General features: G+C 35.8%; 2 protein-coding genes across 2 annotated transcripts; both read left to right on the top strand.

Annotated features, from left to right (window-relative positions):
• The first annotated feature begins 551 nt into the window (after positions 1-551).
• LOC113273272 lies at positions 552-1,193 on the top strand. Its single transcript, XM_026523020.1, has one exon. The coding sequence runs from the start codon at positions 552-554 to the stop codon at positions 1,191-1,193; it is 642 nt and encodes a 213-aa protein (XP_026378805.1).
• Positions 1,194-17,513: 16,320 nt separating this feature from the next.
• Positions 17,514-24,942, top strand: LOC113271535. Its single transcript, XM_026521429.1, has 12 exons — positions 17,514-17,785; positions 18,706-20,973; positions 21,092-21,227; positions 21,325-21,416; positions 21,909-22,153; positions 22,354-22,440; positions 22,523-22,622; positions 23,004-23,217; positions 23,334-23,465; positions 23,564-23,696; positions 24,378-24,432; positions 24,540-24,942. Exons 1-12 carry the CDS (start codon positions 17,684-17,686, stop codon positions 24,804-24,806), a joined length of 3,831 nt encoding a protein of 1,276 aa, XP_026377214.1. The 5' UTR covers positions 17,514-17,683; the 3' UTR covers positions 24,807-24,942.
• The last annotated feature ends 223 nt before the right edge of the window (positions 24,943-25,165 follow it).

Here is a 25,165-nt window from a genome sequence, read left to right as displayed (position 1 = left end):
ATACCTAGAGATCCAGAGCCAAAAAAAGTGTTCACAAGAAGATAAACGTACCGGGGTCGGGATGAATGGCACGAGAAGCTGATGCACGATTATTTTCTTCCCGACTGTGTGTTCTCTGATGAAAATTTCCAAGGCCGATTATGCATGCCCCGACATTTGGTGCTAAAGATTATTAGTGAGATTTGTCAGGTAGAACCTCGATTTAATTATCAGTATGATGCACTGAATATTAGGGGTAGCCCTGAACAAAAGGTTACTTCGGCCTTAAGGATTCTAGGATATGGCATACCTCCAGATTCTAATGATGAGTACCTTCGCATTGGCAAAACAACCGCATACAAGTATCTTTCGTTGTTTTGCGAAACAATGATTAATCATTTTGGTCCAACCTATTTGCGAAAACTAACTGATGCAGATGTTAGAGAAATATTAAAGCAAAATCAGGAAAGGGGATTTCCCAGAATGCTGGGTAGTCTTGACTGCATGCATTGGGTATGGCCCGAAGCCCCACCTATAGGGTCGGTCAGTATAAGGGTCATTCCGCAAAACCAATGGTTATCCTTGAGGTTGCCGCTTCTTATGATTGTTGGATATGGCATGCTTTTTTTGGTATCCCGCGATCTCAAAACGATATAAATGTTTTACACAAATCTCCTTTGTTTGAAGATTTAAAGTATGGAATTTCTCATCGGGTAAATTTCAGTATCAACGGGAATCAGTACACGCATGGTTATTATCTTGCAAATGGAATTTATCCAAAATGGTCAACTTTAGTTCAATGTTACCTTCAGCCACCTGCCGGTGAAATGAGTCGTTCATACTCATATTTGAATGGTAAACAAATGAATCTGAGAAAGGATGTGGAACGGGCATTTGGAATTCTAAAGCAGAAGTTCGCAATAGTTTGTGGGCCTTATCGTGGTCTAAGTGCTCGTGAAATGCATAAGACTATGCTGACTTGCATCATTATGCATAACATGGTTATCCAGGAAATTCGTCGTAATAAGAATTGGACTAACCGCCAAGATGAAGACTTAAGGCTTGAGATTATACCAGTAAGAGGATTACCTACAATGAACTATGCACAAATGACCAGTCATATTGAGAACAAAACTTTGTATAACAGGTTAAGGGAAGATCTCAGAGTGAATCTGTGGGCTGAGTTTGGAAGAGATGGAGGAAGAATTGAGTAGTGTTGTTTCATTTGTTATTTTATAGTTTTTTTTTCTTTAAATTGTTTAATTGTTTAAGTTTCATTTATTGTTCCATAGTTTTGTTTTCAAGCTGTTTAAGTTTAAATTTTTTTAATGGTCATTTAAAGTAGCGGCCTAGACTCAATCACCCACATTACTTATAAATATACCCTTCACTTCATCCATTTCAAAATCACACCTTCACTTCTCTACAAAAACTTCTCTAATTTCTGGTTAATTTGTGGATGATCCTAGATTCACCGAAGATGAAGATTTATCTCTTTGTAGAAACTATATGTAATATACTACCCGAAGAGAGGTGAAGAACGACGGATGAACGGTTTACCTAGTATGAGTTATTTGGGTAAAATTCATGATGCCTTCTGCACAGAGACATGTAATCCTCATAACCGGGATCGTGCTGCTTTGTTTTTCCGATTCATGACTATCAAAAAAGATCTTGTGGATTTTATATCTATGAAAAGGATTGTCACTCGATATCATCTTAGAGGTGAGGCCAATGCTGAATTGGGAATATGAAGTCGAGACGAGTGGCGAAGATGGAAACGAAAAGATTTCGAATATGAAGCGCATTACCAAATTCTTAAGGAGTTTCTAATAAGTCGTATGGGATGTTAGGCTTAATATTAATTTTCATGGATGTTGTCAAGTTTGAGTTTTAATGTAATGAAAAAAATAGTTTAAGTTTTAATGTAGTGAAAAAACTAGAAAAATTTGTAATGAAAAAACTAAAACAATTTGTAATGAAAAACTAGAACAATTTGTAATAAAAAAACCAGAACAATTTCATTCACCATAACTACTACATCTTCATTAAAATTAAAGTTGATACATTAATTAATTAAGTGGCACTACTTCATCTTGGTCTTCATCTTCCTCATCTTCAGCTTGAACTCCAAATTGTTTTTCCAAATTTCTCTTGTTTCGTTTTTCTTCCAACTCCTCTGCTAACCTGTCCATCTCCATCTCCCATACCATATATTGTCTAGGATTCATTGTTGTGGTGTTTGCATTTAAAATCTTATTCATGTCATAGTTTGAAACAAATTTCTCTTGATTTTGTCGATGTTTTTTCATCTCCCTAGTCAAGAACTACCGGTCTACAGCTCTTTGTTTTTCGGAAATCTTCTGATGCTCTACCAAAGTATCAAAAACACCTCCTTCACTTGCTTCTCCTTTTTGGGCAGATTTTCTCGCTGCTCTTGCAGTGTTTCTTCCTAATAATTTTCTCTTAGTGGCGGCATTGACATTCAAGTTGGAATTATTGTTTTTTGTGTTTCTGGTGAGGAAAACGGATTCTCCGGAGGGGGGTGAGATGTTTGAGATGGTTGTGAACCTGGTGTTGAAGGAGAATAAGCGTATGGTGAACTTGCAGGTATATTCTGCAGGTTTGCTAACACTTCTGGATTATATTTAGGTAACACTTTGAAAATATGATAACAACTTTCATAAGCAAAATTTTCCCATGTTTATGGTGCCAATCAGTTCGACACTTTCGTTCGACATCAACATCGAAAAGACCGCTCGCTCGAGCACGAGCAGCTTGCATTAGAACAACGACATACAAGGAAACTTGGACGTTGATTATAACGAGGCGACCTAACAATCCATTTGCATCACGATCGTTGATGTTCATAGTTTCTTCATGAAATTTAGCAAATATGTTATCCCACAACTTGGTAGATTGTTGATGGGCACCATCGACACTATCTTGTATATATAACACATAGTTTCTGCAAATGCTTTCATCTTCGGCTGTGGTAAATTTTGTATCCTTAATCTTCTTAGTTTTATTAGATTGAGTATTAGATTGAGACATATTAAAGAAATTATACAATACGAGTAAATGAAAGAGTTGGATGATGAAATTTTTTTTAGATTGACAAATGTGAAGAGTAGAGAAGAGAAGGTGTGAGTTAAAATGGTAGAGGAATATGGTATTTATAGGGGGACATATTTATGGACGTTGGATCAGATTCTACTCAGCGGTGTAAACTAAACCGATCGGTCTTATAAGAGCCGCTAGCGGTGTAGTAAACACCTGACGTTGTAGCCTTGACCGCTCGGTAGAAACTTGACCTGGCCTAGCTAAGCGGAAAATTTGCCACTTAGCCAGGCCGGTTTGCCAGCTCCATAGTGGGTGCAAAAATGGCAAACTATCAAGTTTGCCACACCCATAGGAACCGGCCTAATTGCAGAGATTATGTTGATGAATAAGTTTGATAAATTTTATTAGACAATTCATAAGGTTATGTGTTGTTTTATGTTGGATTAATTGTAGAATTTTAATTATTTCAATTTAATATTATGAGAACTTGTTGAAATTTTTGAATGAAAAATTATTATTCAAATTCGAGTGAGCTTGTGAATGGAGGTGTCCATTCATAAAACTTTTCATTTGAATTTAAACCTCTTCATCTAAAGGAATGTGACTCCTCGTGAAAGGATTTCTCAAAAGAGTCACCTTTGAGCCTATAGAAACCCCACTCACTCGTCATTGTATTTACGGGTCTTAGAGCCATAAACTACTAGTATTAGAAAACTATGGTTTGCATAATTCGGTCAAGAGTTATTTGTATTACATCAGTTTGTGTTTGTTGTTTTCGGTGTTATTCCAATGTTGTGTTAAGGACAAAAGGGACGAATGACGTCTAAGGTAAAGAGTCTAACTCGCCCCGGCTCAAGTAATTCAATATATTTAAGATTTACCATCCATTTTTATCTTCTTGTTTTGGTGTTGGTATTATAGGATTAATACATAGACAAGGCCGTTGATTCAAGGATTTTAACGAATCGTTGGATTTATGCACAAATTGTACTATTGAGGAATAGGTAACAAATATTTTCCAATGGAACTAAAAATTAAATATTAAAATTTGAATAATGTTTCAAAGATCCTTATGTAAAAAAGAATCTTTAAAGATAATAATAATATGGATTTTGTGAATATACTCACTTGTCTTAAATGTCGACTCTTCATAAGTTTGGTGTTCTTTTATGAGACCAATTGGCAATAAGGTAATTTTCCAAGGTAAATGACTAGTTCATCTCTTTCACACCGGAGTTTGATATTAGATAAAATATCATGTAATGGTTTTTGTTATATTTACTTTGTTTCGGTGAAAAATAAAGACGTATAGACAATTGGAAAAAATATGTATTGAAATGGTTGTTTTTCCTTATATTCGGTGATTTTAAATATACCTTACATCAACCTAAACAATAATTATTGACAATCCATTTGCAGATGAGCCATTAGTATCACCAAAAGGATGTATTTTTTCCTCGTATGGTTTAGCTGTTTTCAGGGAGTTTAATTTTTCACTTTTTGTCTAGAATTATCTATCTTCAATTGGGTATTTAACTTAAATTAGTGTCTTTCTGAGAAACATAATTTTAATCCAGAACACCATAATAGCTTACATTTAACTTTGTCTTTGAGACAATAAGAGTAAGGGGATGAGATCACATGTTTACACTACATGACAAGTAATAATATACTACTCATTTACTTATTTACTTTTGTTAGGAGAGAAAAAGAAAAGATTTGAGGAATGTAAAACCATGTTTTATAGTATTTATTAAAGTGCAAAAAAAATCAAATTTCAAGAGACCAAAAATCATAGACGACTCGTTTATTATTAACAATCTTAAATATAGGTGCGGATCAGACAAAAATTGTCTTCAAACACACGATTTTTCACACACTCACAATCAAAATAATTGTCAATACAATGGGTAATGTTGTCCTGCACGACAGTGCGGGGTATATATATAAGCTAGCGGTTCAAAATCCATAGATGATAATATTATTTGTAATTTTAGTCATTGATGATGATTGTACAATTGATAAATGAGGTAATTGCAAGAACACCCTTTATTTTAATGTAGTGAAACTAAAAAAACCTTATAAACTTTTATATTTCATTTATAAGAACCTCTTCTTCTTCCCTTATTGACCGTATGTAATTCTGTGAGACTGAGGAGGTTAACCTCAATCTCAAATTAATGAAGATCGTTCAGTTGATGTGAAATACAAACGGTTGATATCGATGTGAAGACCAAACCCATGCGTGCAGAGGAACAAATAATTGATGTTGATGTTATGTATATGAACACTTCAAATCAAATTCAATAGTTTCAATTTTGAATTATTTGGTTTGCTATTGATTTGAGTGAGTTTTAACAGTACGTTGATACATTTGATTAATACTAATGTTGATGTTCAAATGTAATAGTAAGTGAGTTAATTTTAATTAATTGTAACTAAACCTGGATTTTTAATGTTTTCCAATTTTGGATTTGTGATGGTGGTGCATTGGTGCTATCGGTAGAGAGGTATCGGCGGCGGTGGTAATGGAGGTAAACAATGGCGGAGTCGGGATTTTTGGTTGGGTGGGGCACTATTGAAGAAAAAAAAGTTGCACCATAACTTGTCTTATGCTTATTATAACAAGTAACGGTTTGCATTATATATCCAAATATTGTACGAGTACATGGAAAACCACCAACAATCTTAAATGTACACATCTCCTTGAACACGGAAGTACCAAACTGCATCATCAGATCATCTAATCACACTTTTGAAAAACCACTCAAAATTAGTTGATGCAGATATGATTAGTGGGAACTTGCATACAAAGGTGAGTCACGAAGGCTTGCTGTAATATTTTGTTGGGATCTCCTCTCAAAATCACATTGGTTCAAGGTCGTTTTTGTTTCCAGTGGAGTTTACAACTTCGAAAAATCGATTAACAATAAAGAACGTTAACTAAACAATATTCAGTGACTTCAACTTTAAACTCTAAAGAAGGAATTCACAAGTTTAAGAAAATAAAAATAAAATAGGATAAGTACTCTATGATTAGAAAAGTAACCGAGTATGGAGGTATTCTTCCTTGAAAACTAAATATGGAAACTGAACATTAAATTTAGCATTTTCCTCCTAAAATGTTTCCTTAATTTGACTGTTGTGACGTTTTTCACTCTCAAATTTTCCAAGCGTGTAATATTGAATAAAGGATTTACCAAAATTTAGGTGGGTCTAAGGTCCCGCCCATCTCACTAGTAGCTCCGCCCCTAGAGGTAAAGAGAGTATATGGAGTATAAACTTTCGTGTAGTGAAGATGAAGGGTTTGGGTTAAGTGAATTACATTAAGCAGGAGGACCTATTAAAAATTATTCACCCTTTAATAGTTGGCACCAGTTGTAATTGATAAAGCAAAGGTAAAGCAAAGATATCTTCTTCGTCCATTTAACATCCAACGATTGGTTACTTGCTAGCCTATAACTCCTGCTTGCACTGTCGTGTGGGATATCACGACTCTAATACAATTTTGGTCATTAGTTCTTGTTTCACTAACATTACCACCATCATCACCACTACCGCTACTTGGTGGAAGCAATATAAAAAATGCCCTAAACAATTAAGTTGAAAGTTCTTATGATTTTTGAGTGTGTAAAGAATTCTTGTGTTCTTATCATCCTGGTATATCCACCCTATGTTCTGGGATAGCGGCACGTGGAATACAACCCTAATAATTTTTTCTATAATAATATACCTTAGTACAAACATGGTAAACAACTATGGATAGTTTTTAACATGTCTGTTAGATTTTCCTAAAACTTTCATACATGATATTATATATTATCGTAAGTTTTTATTATAAGTTTTAAAATGATCATGTAAGTGGATCGTTCGCAACTATTATGCGAAACAATTAAGTATTACAGGTTTGCATGTATAATATTTACTTTGTTATCTATGCCATGAGATTTTTATTGGTTGATTAAGCATTGCCAACAACACTAGAACAACCACATTCGACACCTTATAACACCATTGCCACCAAGTCCAACAACAACACCTATCACCACCGCCGACTAAAAAACAACAATTTCACCGTTAGTAAAATAAGTAAGCAAGAGTTACCCTCTTTTACTCAAAATAATACTCGACCAACTATCTTCATTGAAGGGAGAATTACAAAATATTGCATTAGTAAGAACTTCATTGGCTCAAGAAAACCTAGTAGCGCATTTGGATACACATCCAGAAGTAACTTTTTGACTTTTACAAGTAAAAAAACAAGAAGTTAGTTTAGCTGTAAAATTTTAGAACGACTTATGGAAGCAAAAAAGTCGACTTTTTGTGAAGCAAAATATCTTTGCTTCCGAAATCTGCTTCTGGTTTCCAAATGAGCTTTAAGCGTTCACGAAAAATCATTATCAGTATCCACTACCTTTACTTTAAGTGTAAATACCACCACAGTGATGAGTGCCAAATAATGTATATATTTATCCCTTTTTGTTGGCATTTTAACTCATCTTTTGTGCATTAATTCTACATTTTATCCCATATTCTGTATTTTCATTGTTTTCAAGAATAAATATTTTTCTTACTTAATTTTGCATTTTTTAGGTAATAAATAAAGATTGGATGAGTTGCGGAGCAAAAAGAGCAGAAAAGTGGTGAAAAGCCGGGAGAAATTACACAAGGAAGCCGCAAAGAATGGAGCGCACGTCCAAAAAGCTGGAAATGGGCTCAAGAAGAAGAAAGTTGTTCTTAAAGAAGAAGTGGGCTCAAGGTTTTCCAAGCCCAAACTCATTTCCCAAACCCATATTCTATACCCAAAAGCCTAAAACCCAAATCCATACCCGCTTGCGTCTTCAGCCGTCAGATCAGTTCTCAGAAGCATCCGACGGTCGCTCCCTTGCTGTGCATCGAAGTTTGATATCTCCGCCTAACACTACAACACCTAACTCCATCTGGCGTCGTTGATTTTGTTGTATTATATAATCCAGCGGTCGCTACAAGCTTCACTTCATCTCACCGTCCGATTGATCTTTCATCTCCCTATCCCACGGCTCAGCGTCGCAGATCATCAAACTCGATACACTCGCCTCACACCCAAGTGCCGAACACCCTATACCCAGCCAAACACACATTTCTTCTTTCTTCTCCATCTCTTCTTCCTTCAGATCCCGTACCACCACCATGTCCGTCTCCATCACCACCACCTCACCCCAAATCACTCCACTATTTTCTCCCCAACTCTACTCTACCTAAGCCCATCATCACCATCACGTACCATCTCTTTAGCATCACTAATTTCTCCAATTTCTCATCTCTCTGCTCACTGAAACCCTAGGTGAGAAATTGGGGATATAAGTGATGATTAAAGCAACAATTGGAGCAGGAGAGGAACGAGAAGAAGCAGGAGAAGAGTGGGTCGACGAGATGGAGCGAGTATCTCATCAACAGTAGGTAAATCAATTTCACCAAACCCTAGTTCTACTGATTTTGGGGGAAAATTGGGGGAAAACCCTAAATGTGTAATGGGTATAAATTAGTGTTATGGGGAGTGTGTGAAACACACTGTATACCTCTCTGGACTAGCCAGTAGAGAATTGGCCACAGAATTTTTATGAATTTCAATTTCAGTACTTATCTGTTGACAGTTGAAAATTGCTTATGTTTGTAGTTATCTGATATGTTGCAAATTGTGTCTAAATTATCACTTATGATGAATGTATGTTGCTACACCTTGTTTAGCATGAGCTAATCAGCATCAGGCCAAGGCTCAGCTGAAGCCTTGTGCACTGTCATGTGACTAGAAGCTAGGATGGTTCTCCTGTTGCTATGTTTTGATTGAGCAAATGGGAGATACCAATGCTCATAGAGCCTGTGATTGGCTGTACTGTCAAAAGACAGCCAATGCTAGGGGTAGACTAGTGAGCAATTTGGTGTTCTTCCATTTCTAGATGTATGCTTAGGAACAAACACAACCTAGAAACATGTCATTTGATTAGGACACAAGGTGGATCCTAAGCCTTGGCTTAACCACCAATCCCTTCTCAGTAACTTGCATTTTCAGTCCTGTGTGCTTTCAATTCAGTTAATTTTCTTACCTGTTTTTCTTGTTTAAATTCCTGAAATTTGTAGCTTTTGTGCACTGAAGTCAGTGCATAATCCTCACCCTGCCCTTGGCTTCCAAGCCTTGGTTCTTTGCTGCTTTACCTTGCTGTTTTCTTAACTGTTTCTTTATTGCTTTACCTTGCATCTTTGGTTCATGCCATTTATCTTGCTTTGCTCACTGCCATAGTGCATTGTCACCATTGTTAGCCTAGGAAGACTTCTTGTATGCTCCTCTCCCTGTGGACAAACCCCTACTCACCCTTTTATTATAAATCTTGACCTTGTATACTTGCAAGTGTTTTGTGTGTTCTAATCTTCACACCACACAGCTTGAACTAAGCCTCGTCTTACTGCATCCATATGTTTTATGATGTTAACAAAAGGTTAATGAAATGAGAATTTTTAAGATTTTCGTATACTTCTTATCAGCGTGATCCTCAGAGATTCTCTAAAAAATTTAGTTGATTTTATGAAATTGTTTGATGAATTTTTGTAATTCATATAAACAAAAAATATATATAATACCTTAACAAATTCAATACATCAACCAACTTTGTAAATAATCCATTTTTTATTATTATGCTCACTTAAATGTTAACAATAGTAGGTGTGCATTGTCGAATTAGACCTTTTATTGTCAAACATTACCACAAACCTTATCCATATAAAAGGGGTAAGGTTGAACGACCGAGCCATAACTAAACTTAGGAGGAAGCAAACAATAAGGTAATCGTATATGGGACAAACAATGATTAAAACGAAATATCTAGGTGCCCGAACCATCAACCATGGTATGTGATAAAAGTTATACTTACATCGCATAAACATCTTTGGACAGTCAAATATAAAGCGCTTGCAAGGATTAAAAAATCTAAAATTAAACGGAGAATATCTAAGATAAATCGTGGGATCATACTTTGTTTAAAAACGAGTCTGTTATCCTCTATTTAAGCATGAGATTAAGATGGTGTCTTTTTCAGGTTGAGTTTCACGTGGAACTAAATCTGATAATAGGTCTCCATACACATGAGACACGGTATGAGATTAAATTGAGTTACATATAACATGTGTTATATTTAAATTGCAACATGTGCCATATTACAAGTTTATTTGCCTCACTATGTGCAAAATCATGACAAAAATGCAATAATCTTACATCATTATGGATGGTCTAAATCAATTTAAAAAGCTAATTTGCAATTTTTGTAGTTTCCCTCATTTATCCATATTTTCCTTTGCCCATGTTGAACCCCACATCCTACTGTGAAAGACAAAAAAAGAATCCGACCTAGTAGAGTGTGGATCCTTATATGTGTGGATTTCTACCAAATATAGGTTTGCTATCGTAGCGTGGCTCCGCATGTTGGATGAGTGCGTACACTATATTTCGTCAGAAGAGGATGCGCAAAAATTAAGCATCCAAAAGTAAATAATATTAAGATTGATTGTACCAAATCTACAATATGAAGCAAAATAAAGAGTGATCACATATTTGTTTAAAACGTCGAGATCGTCATCATTATTTCTACACAAAGAAAATATTACTTATAACTTAGTTTACCTATTATGTTGTAGTGGAAAATACCGATTGAGAACATATTATGAAGTAAAAATCTGTTAGATGACTTCTTATAGTTAAGGGCTAGGATTTAAAGTATCTTTATTTAGGATTCTTATCCAAAAAACCTAACAGGTATACAAAACTCTTGTATAGGAAGTTTTATTATTATTGGAGTCTATTTCAATCGAGTCTCTGCATAAGAACTCTTCTTATCCATGTTTTGAATGAATCTACCCTAGTTTTCTTATTTATTATTCGTTGCGCCATAATATGTTGTCACATCTAATATCAAAGGGAACATACAAACCACGAGTTAATATCTAAAATATACAAGGCAAATGTTTAAGCATCCACACATTTCAATTAATCTTTTGACCAATACTCGGCTAAAGAGATTTCGTACCTATTCCATAAAATTCATCCATGAGAACACATTTAATGAACGACTTTACCTCTAACCAGCTCTTAATTCCTTAAACCTCAACTCTCGTAATGACTTAAGATCTTGAGTCACACACAAAAATGACAGAGGAATTATTTTCTATGAGAACCTTAGTGTATCCCAAAATCCGAGCGGCATTAAAGAATGAGACGACCCCATGAAATTAGTTGAGAAACTGCTAGTAGTTTACTCCAATGATTAACTGTTGTCATAAACCAAAATTCAAATCCATCCCCATAATTAGAAATCAAACACAAATAATCATTCGGACTACAGATATCCAGAGGACCCTTAAGAGAAGATAGATTATTCAATGTAGGTGTTGGAACTTCTTTATATGTTACATCAAAACACATAATAACTTTATCAAACCCATCTTCAGAAGCCATCCAATAGATACCGTTGTTAGCAAATACACCAGCTTTCTTTACGTAGCAAATATATGGAATAAAGTGCAACATTTTTCATGAATTAGACCTAGTAGTGTAGATTCTTATTTCAGATTTAAAATCTCCACCAAAACTATAAACCCTAATTAATTAACTTGAATTGGAATCATATCTCATACCAAAAGAAATATAAGTATAAATATGATTATTAGGAAACTTATTAGATGAAATCTCCTTCCAAGACCTAACAACAATATTCCAAGCATAGATTAATTGTTTTTTTTTATCACAGTTAGAGATACAAACCACCCCGTTACAGAAATGGGTTAGAAAGGTTAAAGAAATTGGATTTTTTAGTTGGTGTAGTTTAAAATCATTTGATTTCGAAGCATTTGATTCCAAAACAGATTTGAAATTATGAATCATATAAATATTTTTCTCATTTCTAAACATAAGGGAGAATTTGTTAAGATTTGCAGGTACCATAATGTGAGCCTTCGTGAAATCCCGACCTTTAATTATAATCCCATGATTGAGATGTGCATTAAGTATGTAGATAAAGTCCAAATTTGCAAAAAGTCAACCAAATTTGCAGCACATGAAAAAGAAAGTGAGAATTTTACACCTTCAACACATGTTAACATATTTGCAACAACAAGTCGTCAAGTCTACCATTTTATATAATGTTTTTAATAAGCAAGAAATTGAAAACCTATAGTATTATATTAGATCAAGAGTAACCAAGTACCAAAAGAAGATAAGAAAATCCAGAGTAATCATCATGTCAGATTGCAAATGTATCATATCTGCATACATGTTGGTCATATTTCCTCCTGCCATCATGTTGTTAGTTGGAAGGCCACAAGAATGCTCAGATTTGGCGCTTTAATTCTCATAGTTGCAATCGTAATGCAAATGCATATATATGAAGATAGAGAAATAATCAAACTGTACAACCCCATTGGGAATTTGTATCAACAAAAACATTAATCTTATTTTTGTAACTGAAAGCAATCCACAATAAAAGTTAAAGATAATATAAAAATCTCACACAATAAAAATACTACCTATCCTAATTACTCAGGGGTTTTAGAAAAGCTAATAAATATATAATGAAAATTAAAAATTCCAACAAAGACACCATTAACATCTGAATATCACTCGAGTTCTAACAGTGATGAATCTCGATTCTTGATAAAAATGAAAGAAAGTTTTTTGCATTTCAGTAGTTGTGCAAAGTTAAATCTAAAAGAACTACTACACATAAAATGAGAAAATGAATCCCCATATCCATATAATAAGAAAGTCACGTGCTGCCAAAAAAGAGTGGCAGTGCAATATCCAAAAATATTGGGCGTGTCGATGCATGAGCATAATTAGTTTTATTGTTTTTTTTTTCTTTTAATTGAGTTATTTGGTTCAATAAGTTTAGATAACTTCTTATAGTTAAGGGCTAGGATTTAAAGTACCCATATTTAAGATTATTAACCAAGAAATCATAGTAGTGTGAATAGGTTTATGAAATCCTTTTTGTAGGAAGTTTTATTATTGTTGAGTTCTATTTCAGTCGAGTCTCTGCATAAGAACTCTTCTTTATCTACCTTCTGAGTGAATCTACCCTAGTTTTTTTTTTTTTTTACTATTTGTTGTGCCTTACTGTGCAGTCACATATAATATTTACCAAACATTGAATGGTACACACACACCACGAGTTAATATATAAATATACAAGGCAAACGTTTGAGCACCCACACATTCCAATTCATCTTTTGACCAATACCATCCCAGCACATGACAAGTACATATATTAACACATACGTATGAGAAAACAGGAAGATACAAGCTATAACGGCGTGAATAAACAACGACACTAGTATCTCGGGTTTGTGAGCAATGCCTCATCGGGAAAATCCTTAACCCAAGCAAGTGAAGTGTAATTCAGCAATAAAAATACACATATTAAACATGGAAAAGATTACAAAGAGATTATATACCTATTTCCTAAAATTCGGGCAAAGGAAAACTTTTAAAAAGCGGTTCTGCCTCTAACCTACTCCGAATTCCTTCAACCTCAACTTTCGTAGCGGATTCATATCTTTAGAATTACTCATTATAATAGCTTTGATGGATTAGAAATAATTGTCGATTACAAGATGTGATTGAAATTGTAAGTGCCCTTATTTTGATTTTAGTGGCCTAGTTTTAATTGTATTTTAACTGAATCTATGTAATGATATGCTTGTCTTTTGTTTTCATGAAACTGACCTAGACCTACGGCTTGTTTAGTTGTTGCTTTAAAGTGCTTGATGTTTCTCTTGAAGGAGGTAAATAAGTTAGTGAGGCCAATTTTGGTAATTAACCTTTCAATTTATATAAGGGATAACTTCAATTTTTTCTCATGACCATGCTGAGTCACCTAATTCTCCCCCACCCCCCAACGTAATTCCTTCCCCCCATAAATCACGATTCTTTGAAAACTGACATATCCTATTTACTCATGGCATATGCCATTCTATCTTATGAGACTATGTCGTATGATTTTGGTAAATTTAATATTTGAAAAAAGAAATTTTGAGTTCAAACTTGTCTTGGTTAAACTCCCGGAATATGATTCAAGCAATGAATGTTCATAGATCCTTAACAATCCTAATTAGAATAATTTATTGTTCACAATATATTTTTGTTTCAGGTTGATCATTTGGAAATTGTGTAAGCAACATATTGTCTATGGCTGTTGAGAATGTTCAAATTGAATTACGGTAGAAACAAAACTGCTCCGTGTAAGGTACACATACTTGTATGTATTACCTAGTCAATATGAATTCTGGGAACTGTAGGGGTTTGCAAACTCAGTTTTCGAACCTTTTACATCTGAGTTCGGGGATGGGGGTATGTTTTCATACCCACATGACCCTACTTCGCAAACTGCCAAAGGTTTTGCGGACCTGTCAGTTCCAGTAGTAGCAAAAGGTCTCAAAACTATTCTGTATGACTATGCTCGCTTTTGCTACAACTCTCATAAACACTTATAGGACTTGAGTGTTATTGAACACCGCTAATGCTTGTAAGTTCTAAAGCATACTTGTCGTTATGGATATCATTGTGCACGGTTCCAGGACTCGTGCCATAGTGCATATTCTTATGTATAATTTTAAGGCATGTTTTTTACATGCTTACATGAATTCCTAATAAGAATTTTATCAAATTGAAAAAGTGTTTGCTTGAATCTCAAGTAACCTTCGCTTGAATTCAAAATTATTTGGAGCCTTAGAAATCTATGAATAAAGAGACACTTGCAACGTGATTTCCTAATCCATGTCACTCTTGTGTCCTAGATGAAAAGCTAAAGTCATCCTCTATAACCTAGGTTTCTTTACAAAACTGTATTTTAGGTTACAAGTTTGAAGACTTCATTTAGGGGTTCATGAATCCCGGCCAGACTATCTTTTGCATGAGTTTGTATCTGAATCTTGTTGTACTGGTTATTGAAGTTCAAGGACTTTAGATCGGGAAAAAGATGGATAAAAATCATAAAAGTTCACTTCGTCCCAGACTTTGTGATTCCTCAAGATAGACATCTAAATTTTTCTTTGGTTTTTATGGATTTTTTTTGGGAGGTGGTTAGTGATCTAGACTTTTCCAGTAACAAAATGTAAGTGTTCCAGATCCGCGAGGTTTGCCGGACTTTGTCTACTACATATAGGTTTCCATACCTAGAGTGAAACATATTAAAAGAGAAATCAAATAGGCTTGTCTGTTAAAGACATGTAGGTAACAAAAGTCCCTTCACTGAGGTTGAAGCAACTCTTAGGCTATAAAGCACGTCATCTAAAGGAATCAAGTACGTAGAACTTTGCGAGGTTCAAGAGATGTAAGAAACATGACTGCATCGGAATTGCTTGGAGGTATAATTCGGTCTCAACTACATTCTAGGCCAAAGTACGCTAGTAGGCTAGGGTTTGTAACGGTTTAATACAATATGGTATTCAAAGTTGGACGACGTCCCATGGTTTTTCTGTTGGCGCAATTTTCCTCATTAACAAAATTTGTGGTGTCTTGAGTTTTTACTTTTCCGCATTATATTGTTTATCTTTATAATAGAAATATCACAAGTATTATGTGAATCAATCTAGATAGTTGAATTCCTTAATGATTAAGATCAAACCAAGACTTTTTCTTGTTGAATTCATATGTTGAAGATAGATTACAAGTTTCGTACTTGTTAGAATTTTGGATCTTGTACAATTCAGGTACATGCTAGATTGATCTTGGATATTGATTTTTGAGATCTTTCAGGAACTCTTTTACACAATCAGGTACATGGACCTTTAGTCCATACATATTGATTGTGGAATACAAAGAGAAAAAATCTATATATAATCTTATTTAAGGGTCCTTACTTGACCTACTTGTTATTGTATTAAGTTTTGTCCACACAGATTACCGAACAAAAAAAGTTGGTGGTGTAATTGGTACCCTCTCCTTTTCAAGTTGATATTGATGGTGCTACTTTGATTATTCCAAGTACAATATTGCCTTTACCTAATAGACAATGGACTCTAGGTGATATTTCAAAAAATAAATATGCATGGCAAGTAGTACATGTATCAATCTTGATAGTTTAAGTCCTTATTGATTGAGATCAAACCAAGACTTATTCCTGTTGAGTTTATATGTCGAAAGATATACTACAAATTTCTTACTTGTTATAACTCAGATCTTGTACAATATAGATACAAACATAATTGATCTTGGATATTGATTTTTGAGATCACCCAAGAAATCCTTTATACAATCAGATCCACGGACTTTTAGTCTATACATATTGATTGTAAGAAAAGAAAAAGAAACACTATACTTACAATATTATTCAAGAGTCATTGCTTGACTTACTTGTGATTTTATTAGTTTTTTTTTCCATACAGGTTGTCAAACAAAAAAGTTGGTAGTTTACTTGGTACCCTCTTATCTTAAAGTTGACACTGATAATGCTACTTTGATTATTCCAAGTACAATGTTGCCTTTACCTAATAGACAATGGACTAGTCCGTTAGGTGATTCGAAAATGGATATGCATGGTGCGTGGATTTCTAATGAGATGGTTATTCGTAATGTATTAGGATACCGATGAGCAAGATGAGGAAATTGTCGGGTTTCGCCGACGGAAGAGGCGAAGCACAAGCTGCTAATGGGCAAGCGAGAAAGCCTTAACAAATTTCTCTTTGTAAAGGGACTGCAAAAATGTAATAGACTATTTGAATAAGAAGAACTCCTCAATTACTCGAGGAGGTAAAACATATGATAATACAACTGATTATCATTTTGCAAAAGAGGCTATCTCATCTAGCGTTTTTCAACAAACATGAGCTCATATTCCACAAGTTATCATATAATTTTTTATAATAGAACAATCTAACGTAATTTCAAGTGCCTATGTACTCGGATCTTTGGGATTATCCACTGAAACCTCTTGTAACCTGAACATTATGGTGTAGCTTTTGAACCGTCTCTATTGTAAAAGCAAAAAAAAAAAAAAAACGTCCAGTTTATTAACGTGGTTCCTAGAACAGTTTACTCAATTACTCACGAGTGACCATGTGTTTTTTTTGTTCTTGATAGGAAAAATAATTTTATTAAACCGAAAAAATAAGTTCGGACAAAATCCCAACCACTCGCCATTGACTCTTGAAGATCTACAATGTTTGGCTGCAATATCAACCATATTTCTGAAGCTTTTGTTGAGAAATTCGAATCTAAAGAAACTAAAAGAACTTATACGACGTATTTGTAGTCACCTAAGATAGAGTTGGTGCCCATGTGAGTTTGCAAAGGTGCGTGGTCTACAAAACAACCCGGCAAGTTGGATTATGCTCCTGGGGTTCTGGGCTCAGCTTTCGCTATTAGTCTCCACTGTCCAACCGTAAATGGTTCCCCAACAACGCAAACCGCCTGTTAATAAAGACTGAAAAACACGGTCCATTCTCCAAGGTAAATTCAGATCGTCGAGTATAACGAACGATATGTCCCTCCCTCCGTTTCTCCATTTTCCTATTCCTAGTTTCTCTCCTTTTCTCTAAAATCTCCCCACTTGTGGTTCGTCTTCCCTAACTAATCTGCGCACACCTCTGCTTAAGCTGCGCATTCCGGGTGTCAGTTTTAATGGCGGCAACTACAAAGAAGAAGCGGAAGAGAGAACAAATTAAAAACGAAGATGTTCCGTATCGAAGTAATAAAAAGCTTATAGCCGGATCTAGAGTTGAGGTAACCTACATTTTCTAGGGCTTCCATTTTTCCGGCTTTTTCTAGGGCATCCGTTTTTTTTTTCTGGATTTGTGGCGGTTAGGGTTAAGGTTGTAGTGGTGGTGATTCGAGTGTGCATTTTCTAGGTAACAATTTGTTAGCACCACTGCCACCACCACCACCAACAGAATCAGTGTGTTTTAGGCTCTTTAGGACACTGATTATTCAGTTATTCTGGGGTGATGCTTTTGTTAAGGGTGAATGCAGTGGTAGTAGTGGAAATGTATACCGCCACCAGTCACTAGTACCACCATCAAGAAATCACTACGAAGGAATTACCTTTTTAAATACAGAATAGTGGTACCAATTCTGATTAGTGAGTATTAAACCCTAAAATTGATGACTTGGTAAGTGACTGTAAATTGTTAACTCCGAGATTGAGATTTCAAAATCTCAGTTGTATAAACCTTACGCTGATGGTGTATATTGTTCTGGGACTTGATTGGTTGCCATTCTTTTGAAATGTGTTTAATTTAGTAGTAGTAGTATTTGCATGTTGGAGCTGATCATATAATGTTGTTCCGGATATGAATGTCGAATTGGCATTTAGTTTTGGTATGCATGTGTGATTCCCACCAGGTCTTGAGTTCACTTCTTTCGATGCTCTGCTCTAATCCTAGTTTACATATTTGTTCTAAATGGATGCCAAGAGGATGGTGGCTTCCATTTTGTGAATAGGATTAACAAATCCTGTGGACAGCTTTGGTATCAGTGTTGTATTGATGTTAAAGTGCAGTTTCTTTTCTTATTCCTTTGGGTTGTACGTGTTAGTATAGCTGTACGGTGGTCATTCATTTAATTATGAAATCTACAATTGAGTTGCATAGAATTCAAGGCACAGATAATTTATAATGTGGAGGTTTTCTGTTTCTTTTTTGTAGGTTAGAAGTGTTGAAGAAGGGTTTGCTGGTTCATGGCATTGTGGAACAGTTGTTGCATGTTGGCATCTCTGCCGTGTTGTCGAGTATGATCATTACTTAGATGATAAGGGCTTAGAAAATCTCAAGGAAACGGTTCAAGTTTCTCCATTACTCGAAGGAATCTTATTACGGAGAAGTCTTAATTATCGTGGTATTATTAGACCAATTCCTCCTTGTAAAATCAAAGCTAGTAGACTGAATTACGGACTTTGTGTTGATGCTTTCATGGAGGATGCATGGTGGGAAGGTGTAATATTTGATGACAAACATATGTTATTGGATCGATTAGTATTCTTTCCTGATTTTGGTGGTCAACAAATGATGAAAAGTGATGAGTTAAGATTAACTCAGGATTGGGACGAAGTTGAGGAATGTTGGACTGTTAGAGGGAATTGGAAGTTCCTTGAATTGATTGAGGAATTTCCAACTATTGTCCATTCAGCTAAGCAGATCTGGTATTGTCTAAGTCAAAAAGAAGAGTTCGTGAATAGTATCAAGGAGTGGACTTGTAATGACAAGTCAATGTGGGTTGATTTGGTTGTTGAGACTGTTTCTCAGTATTTGGATATATCTGCTGAGATTGTGTATAGACTTATCTCTGAGAAAGTTGGTAATTATTCAGTTAATGATGAGCCAAAGAAACCGATGAGGAGTAGAAAAAGGAACCCTATTATGTCTAAATTCTTAAAAAGCAGTGAGGAGGAGGGTGTTTCAAAAGACGACCGTGAAGAAGGGACTCAGTTTGCATTACCGTCTATATTTGTTCAGAATTTGAGTGAGGAAGATGAAGATGGTCCAATTTCGTACAAGAGGAACAAAGTAAAAAGCAGTGACTCGATTCGTATTCTTTCAAGTGATCTAGTAGACGAGTCCATAACGAATCGTTGGTCTTCTTGTGATGATGAAATGAATGTTGACGATGCTCAGAAAGCAAGAGGTATTGCTGTGGATTCTGACGAGGTTGTTGTTCGCACTCGCTATACTGTCTATGGAGAAGATAACGTTCGAGGTGTTGGAACTGCACCTGAAGATACTTTATATGGTTCTTTGAGTGATGGCGACGGTGATGATGACCTTATTTATAAAGAGCCGAGCAGTAAGGCTAGAGGTATGGGGTTGAGAAAGAAAAGAATACAGGCCCCTACAGGTTCAGATTCAAAAGGGCCCAGATGGTTACCACTGGGACCAGATTTACTTCCTGGAGCGAAATGTTTCCCTGAAGCATTAATGAAATATTTAAAGGCACGTGGAGGATCAAATAATGAGAGCGGCGACTTACGGTTAAAATGTAGGATGCATCTTTCTTATTTGGGTTGGAGGATTGAGTATAGGAAAACCGGTGAGAAAGGGGTTATATTTTGTTATACACCACCTAAGGGTGGGGAGCCCTTGTTTTCTTTCCGTCGTGCATGCCAGGAAGCCATGAGTGCCGGTCTTCGTCGGCAGGTCCCTTCAACGAGTATCTGTATAAAAGGTGAAGACTGCCCTCCTCCACCGCCTTATCTGGAACCAGAATCACTTTATACAGCACCTAAGGATGGGACACCCTTGTATTCCATACATCGTAAGTGCGAAAAGGCCATGAGTTCCTGTCTTCGTCAGCAGGTTCCTTTGTCGAGGATCCATGGAAAAGATCAAGACTCAGTTTCTCCTCCACTTTGTCTGGAACACGAATTACTTTATTCAAATACACCTGAAACTCGTGGAACACCTATTATTCGGGACAAATTAAATGTTCAACCAAATAGTGAGCTTAAAACCCTCGTCCCACGTTCAAGCAAAAAGGCACGACATGTTGTCGTATCGAGTTCTGCACATCACAGCCCCCGGACTATTCTCTCTTGGTTGATAGAAAATAATGTGGTTCTGCCAAGGGCAAAAGTACGTTACTTGAGTGCAAAAGATGATTCTATAATTGGTCAAGGAAAGATAAACCAGAATGAAATTAAGTGCAATTGTTGCCAAGAGATTTTTAGTCTGTATAAGTTTGGACTCCATGTTGGTAGCTGTTATTTCCCGCCATCTGCCAAGATATACTTGCAAGATGGAAGATCTCTGTTAGACTGCCAGAAACAGCTGCAGGAGAAGAGCCCAATGATATATGCTCAAAAAAGAGATCTGGTGTACAAAATGAATGATTATATATGCACAGTTTGTCACCACGGAGGTCCATTGTTGCTATGTGATCAATGCCCAGCCTCATTTCACTTGAACTGCCTTGGATTGGAGGTACATTTTCGTATTTGATTATCTACATCAAAAATTAGTTTTGGGTATGTTTGTATACTATTAGTATCGGATATTTTGAGCTTTAGGATTTAATTTAACAAGTGTTGATGCTGTTTAGGATTTCCCTGATGGAAAATGGTTTTGCCCATCTTGTGGATGTGGAATATGTGGCCGGCAGAGTGAGCTTGACAGTGACTCTGGAGGACACCCTGCTGAAAAGAAAATTCTACGCTGTGATCAATGCAATCATGAATGTAGGTTGGATTATTTTTAGTTAGCCAAAGGCGCATGAACTTTATTGCCTGTTAAAGTTTTGAGTATTATACTAATTTACATTTACAATATTTGTAGATCATGAAGAGTGCATTAGAAAAAGAAGATCAAGTATGCTGGACCATAACAACTCAAATAGTAAATGGTTTTGCAGTATTAGATGCGAAAAGGTACACACTCCACTACATTGCTCTTAAAAATCTTTTGTGCTGGTTGTTCATTTCATGATGGAAAACATTGTTACGTCTTTTTAAGCGAGTTTCACCAGTTTATTGAAGCATGCCACAAAGAAAAGACAATTCCAGTTTATGTAGAAATTGGATAGAATTGGATAGAGCACATTTGAACATTTGACCCAAACTATTAGTTTGTTCGTGGAAGTGACTGCTTGTAAACTTGGGTCAAGATTCTTTTATGGAAGTGACCACAGATTATGGAAGTGACCGCAGATAACATGGTACTATCAAGAAACTGGGTGAAATATCTAATTTAGAAAGCAAGAGTTGTCAGTTAAGTCCGCATCAAGGATGTTTCGGAATCAACAACATGTTTCTTCTGATTTTGCATTATTATCTTCATAATAGTATCTGTTTTTTTTTTTTAGTTTGGATAGTTTGATTGTAAACATTATTTACTTTGTTATTTTTACTATTCTTAAGCAGACATTTACAAGTCTCCACAAAATTTTGAGAAAATCTATTCCAATTGGAAAGGAAGATTTATCATGGACTATCCTGAAACACAAAAACGATGCTCGTCACCCTTTTGTTCCGTCTGACATTGAGACTGTGACGGAATGTCAGAGCAAGCTTCATGTTGCACTGTGTGTTATGCATGAGTGTTTCGAGTCCATTAAAGAACCATATATGAATAGAGATCTGATTGAAGATGTTCTTTTCAGCAAACCGTAAGGCATCATTTTCTCTTTTTTCATTTTTTATTTTATTCTACCCAGACTAGTTATTATTGAAATGATAAGAAAGCAAGTGATTCCATCTTTCTTTTTCTCCGTGAAGTGCTGTTTTTTTTTTTTTTTTTCCATTTCCTGTTATTAGAATTTTCACTCTTGTATCATTGCCTTACTGGTTTATCACAATCTTCATCCAGGTCAGATCTGAACCGATTCGACTTTCAGGGATTTTATACTGTGCTCTTGGAGAGAGAGGATGAGGTCATCTCTGTCGCGGCAGTCAGGTATGTTATTTTAGCATAATTTAGGTGAATTAACTGCTGTACTAGTCCAATCTGATTCGTTAAGTTCATAAATCATTTCTAGGATACATGACGAAAAGGTTGCAGAAATACCACTTGTTTGTACACGTGCTCAATATCGTAAACAAGGGATGTGCCGCATTCTAATTAATGTTTTAGAAGAGGTAATTTGTTTTCTTTATTCTATTCCTTCTCTTGATTTATAGAAAAGGCATTCACCAGACCCGTTATAGATGTTCTAGTGGAACTAATGGTAGAATTTAGCTTCATGTAATATTAAGTGTCAAAAAAGTACACGGGGATATCTTTTTAATAGAGCTTCGCCTGACTCGGGGTCTGCTTTGGTAACCAAAGTGGTAGTAGTTACTGATGAAAGTCATTTCTAAGTATATTGAACTGCAATGTTTTCACTTTGATCTTGGTCGCGATCAGTGATTTTTGCGGTGATTGATATTAGAGAGTTTATCTTCTCGTCCTGGAATTTTCCTTTTAATATCCATCATTTAAGAGACAATGCCTTTTCTTTCTATCTTGTCTTTTTTCAGAAGCTCAGAGAATTAGAAGTGGAGAGGGTGGTTTTACCTGCTATGCCTCAAGTGCTACGCACGTGGACGACATCCTTCGGTTTCTCGGTGTTGTCAATTTCTGAGAGATTGGAGTTGCTACGTTACACTTTCCTGGAATTTCAGGACACTAGAATGTGTCAGAAAGTTCTGTGTTCGTTGTCAGCTGCAAAACCTATAAATGAAGTTTCGAGAGGTGCGTAAAATTTTCCCCTATCAACAAAGATAATAATTTTCATCTGAAGTCAGATTTATATACTGCTATTTCTGCTCTGGGACATGGAAATAATGTAGAATAACTGATTTCTACAGAAGCACTTAGAGGATCAAATGCAAATGTGCAACAATTAGTTGGTAGATCTACTTTTGTAGATAGTCCTGCTGCAAAAGAATTTGCACAACCACCACCACAGTGTGTAAAACCAATAACAGAAGAACTAAGAGGTGCGATTTCTTCCCTTTCAACACAGTAATTCTCATATGAAGTCAGGTTTAGTTGTGTACTTGTATTATTCAATAACAAATATCTGCAAATTTCCCAGGGAACCGGCCTAAACTTATATTGAGGTTTAAACAAGAGAAAAAGAATGTCGATGTGAACAGTGACACCATTACTCCTGCAGTCATTCAAGCAGAACGAGCTGAATGGAGGCATGTTCCAGAGCAACAACCAGAGTACGCTTTTGATACTCATCCCTCCTGCTAATTTACTGTAATATGTAAATTAGGAATATATGTATAGTAGGAAGGACTCCAGTTAATTCCGAATTATATTACAAACATGGATGGATGGTCAGAGGAGAGAAACTTACTGGGAATGCAGTAAGGGTAAGATAAGATGAAGTAGATCATATTAGATGTTGTGGTGCTGGCCCAGATTTGTCACCCTCAAAGCACAGGAGGGGGTGGATGAGGTGTTCTTTCATACTCCGCTTTCTCATCTCATCAGTTGCATCTTTTAGTAGTACACAAACAAGTTAATGTCGAGTCATGATAGTCATCAAGTCTTAGAACTTTTGGTTTCATTTATGGGTAATTTCATCGCTCTTATTATCTTTATGTTGATTGTTTCATCAAGTAGCACACGTTATGTGTAACCAATAATCAATAACCAATCAAAGCCATGATTTTTATCTACACACATTAGGAGCGGAAGGAACTCAAATTATCCCGGTGGATTCAGATCTGCATCCCTGTGGATTGTGTTATTATCTGATACCATATGGAACTAAGTTATCATGTGCCGAAGTTTCCTTTACATATTATTGGTTCTTTGTCAATATATATGTTGGAAGTTTCATGTTCGGACCTAGTTAAATCTAATGCCAGTGCACTTTACAAATTTTCTTTTCTCAGAGTTGCCGTGGAAAATGTTTCCAACTTAGTTGTGACAGCTCGTACACTCGATGTGGTATGCTTTCTCTCTCTAATGGAAAATAAATTATTACTTTGTTTATGCATATTATTTTTGTTTTTACGACTTACAAGGGTTTCTTATTCTCATGTCTATATTCACAGACGACAACTCTGCAAGACGGCAAGCCACAGGATTGGCAAGTCGGTGAGCCATGCATTTCTAAGAAGTGGTTGTTGGATGATAAGCCACGGGATTACCAACGCCCACAGGAAGGAACACTACAAGTTGATTCCGAACAAAATATGCAAAATAGAGAAAAGGGTTATGTTGAGGATTCTGCAGTGGCGGTTTACAATGAAAACCAGCATGAAAAAAAGGGGCTCAGTGTCAAGTTCTATACACGAAGAAAGCTATTAGGTCTCATGTAGATATAGTGCCTGGTTCAGAAGAACCAATGACACAGATAGGTCCTTCTCATTCTTGTCAATATAATAAGAACTAGTGAACAAAAGAATCAAAAGAGAATTGAGGCTTCATCCAGTGCTTTAGTTATCGAACCTTTAAGAGCATCAAATGCAGATGTTGGTACATCTGCTTCATCTGCAGATACTCCTGCTTCAGAAGAATCAGAAAAAAAAAGCACCACATATGGGTCGTCACCCTTGTTTTTAAAATGTGTCTGGAGGAAGGTACATCTGCTCCTCCTATGGATACTCCTGCTCCAGAACAATTACAAAAACCAACAACCCCCTATTTGTTGCCCAGATGATATTGAGGAAGGTATTTT

This window comes from Papaver somniferum, chromosome 4 (genome assembly GCF_003573695.1).
Source record: "Papaver somniferum cultivar HN1 chromosome 4, ASM357369v1, whole genome shotgun sequence".
NCBI lineage: Eukaryota > Viridiplantae > Streptophyta > Magnoliopsida > Ranunculales > Papaveraceae > Papaver > Papaver somniferum.
Note: the sequence above shows the minus strand (reverse complement) of the source record. Positions and strands in the feature narration are given on the sequence as shown.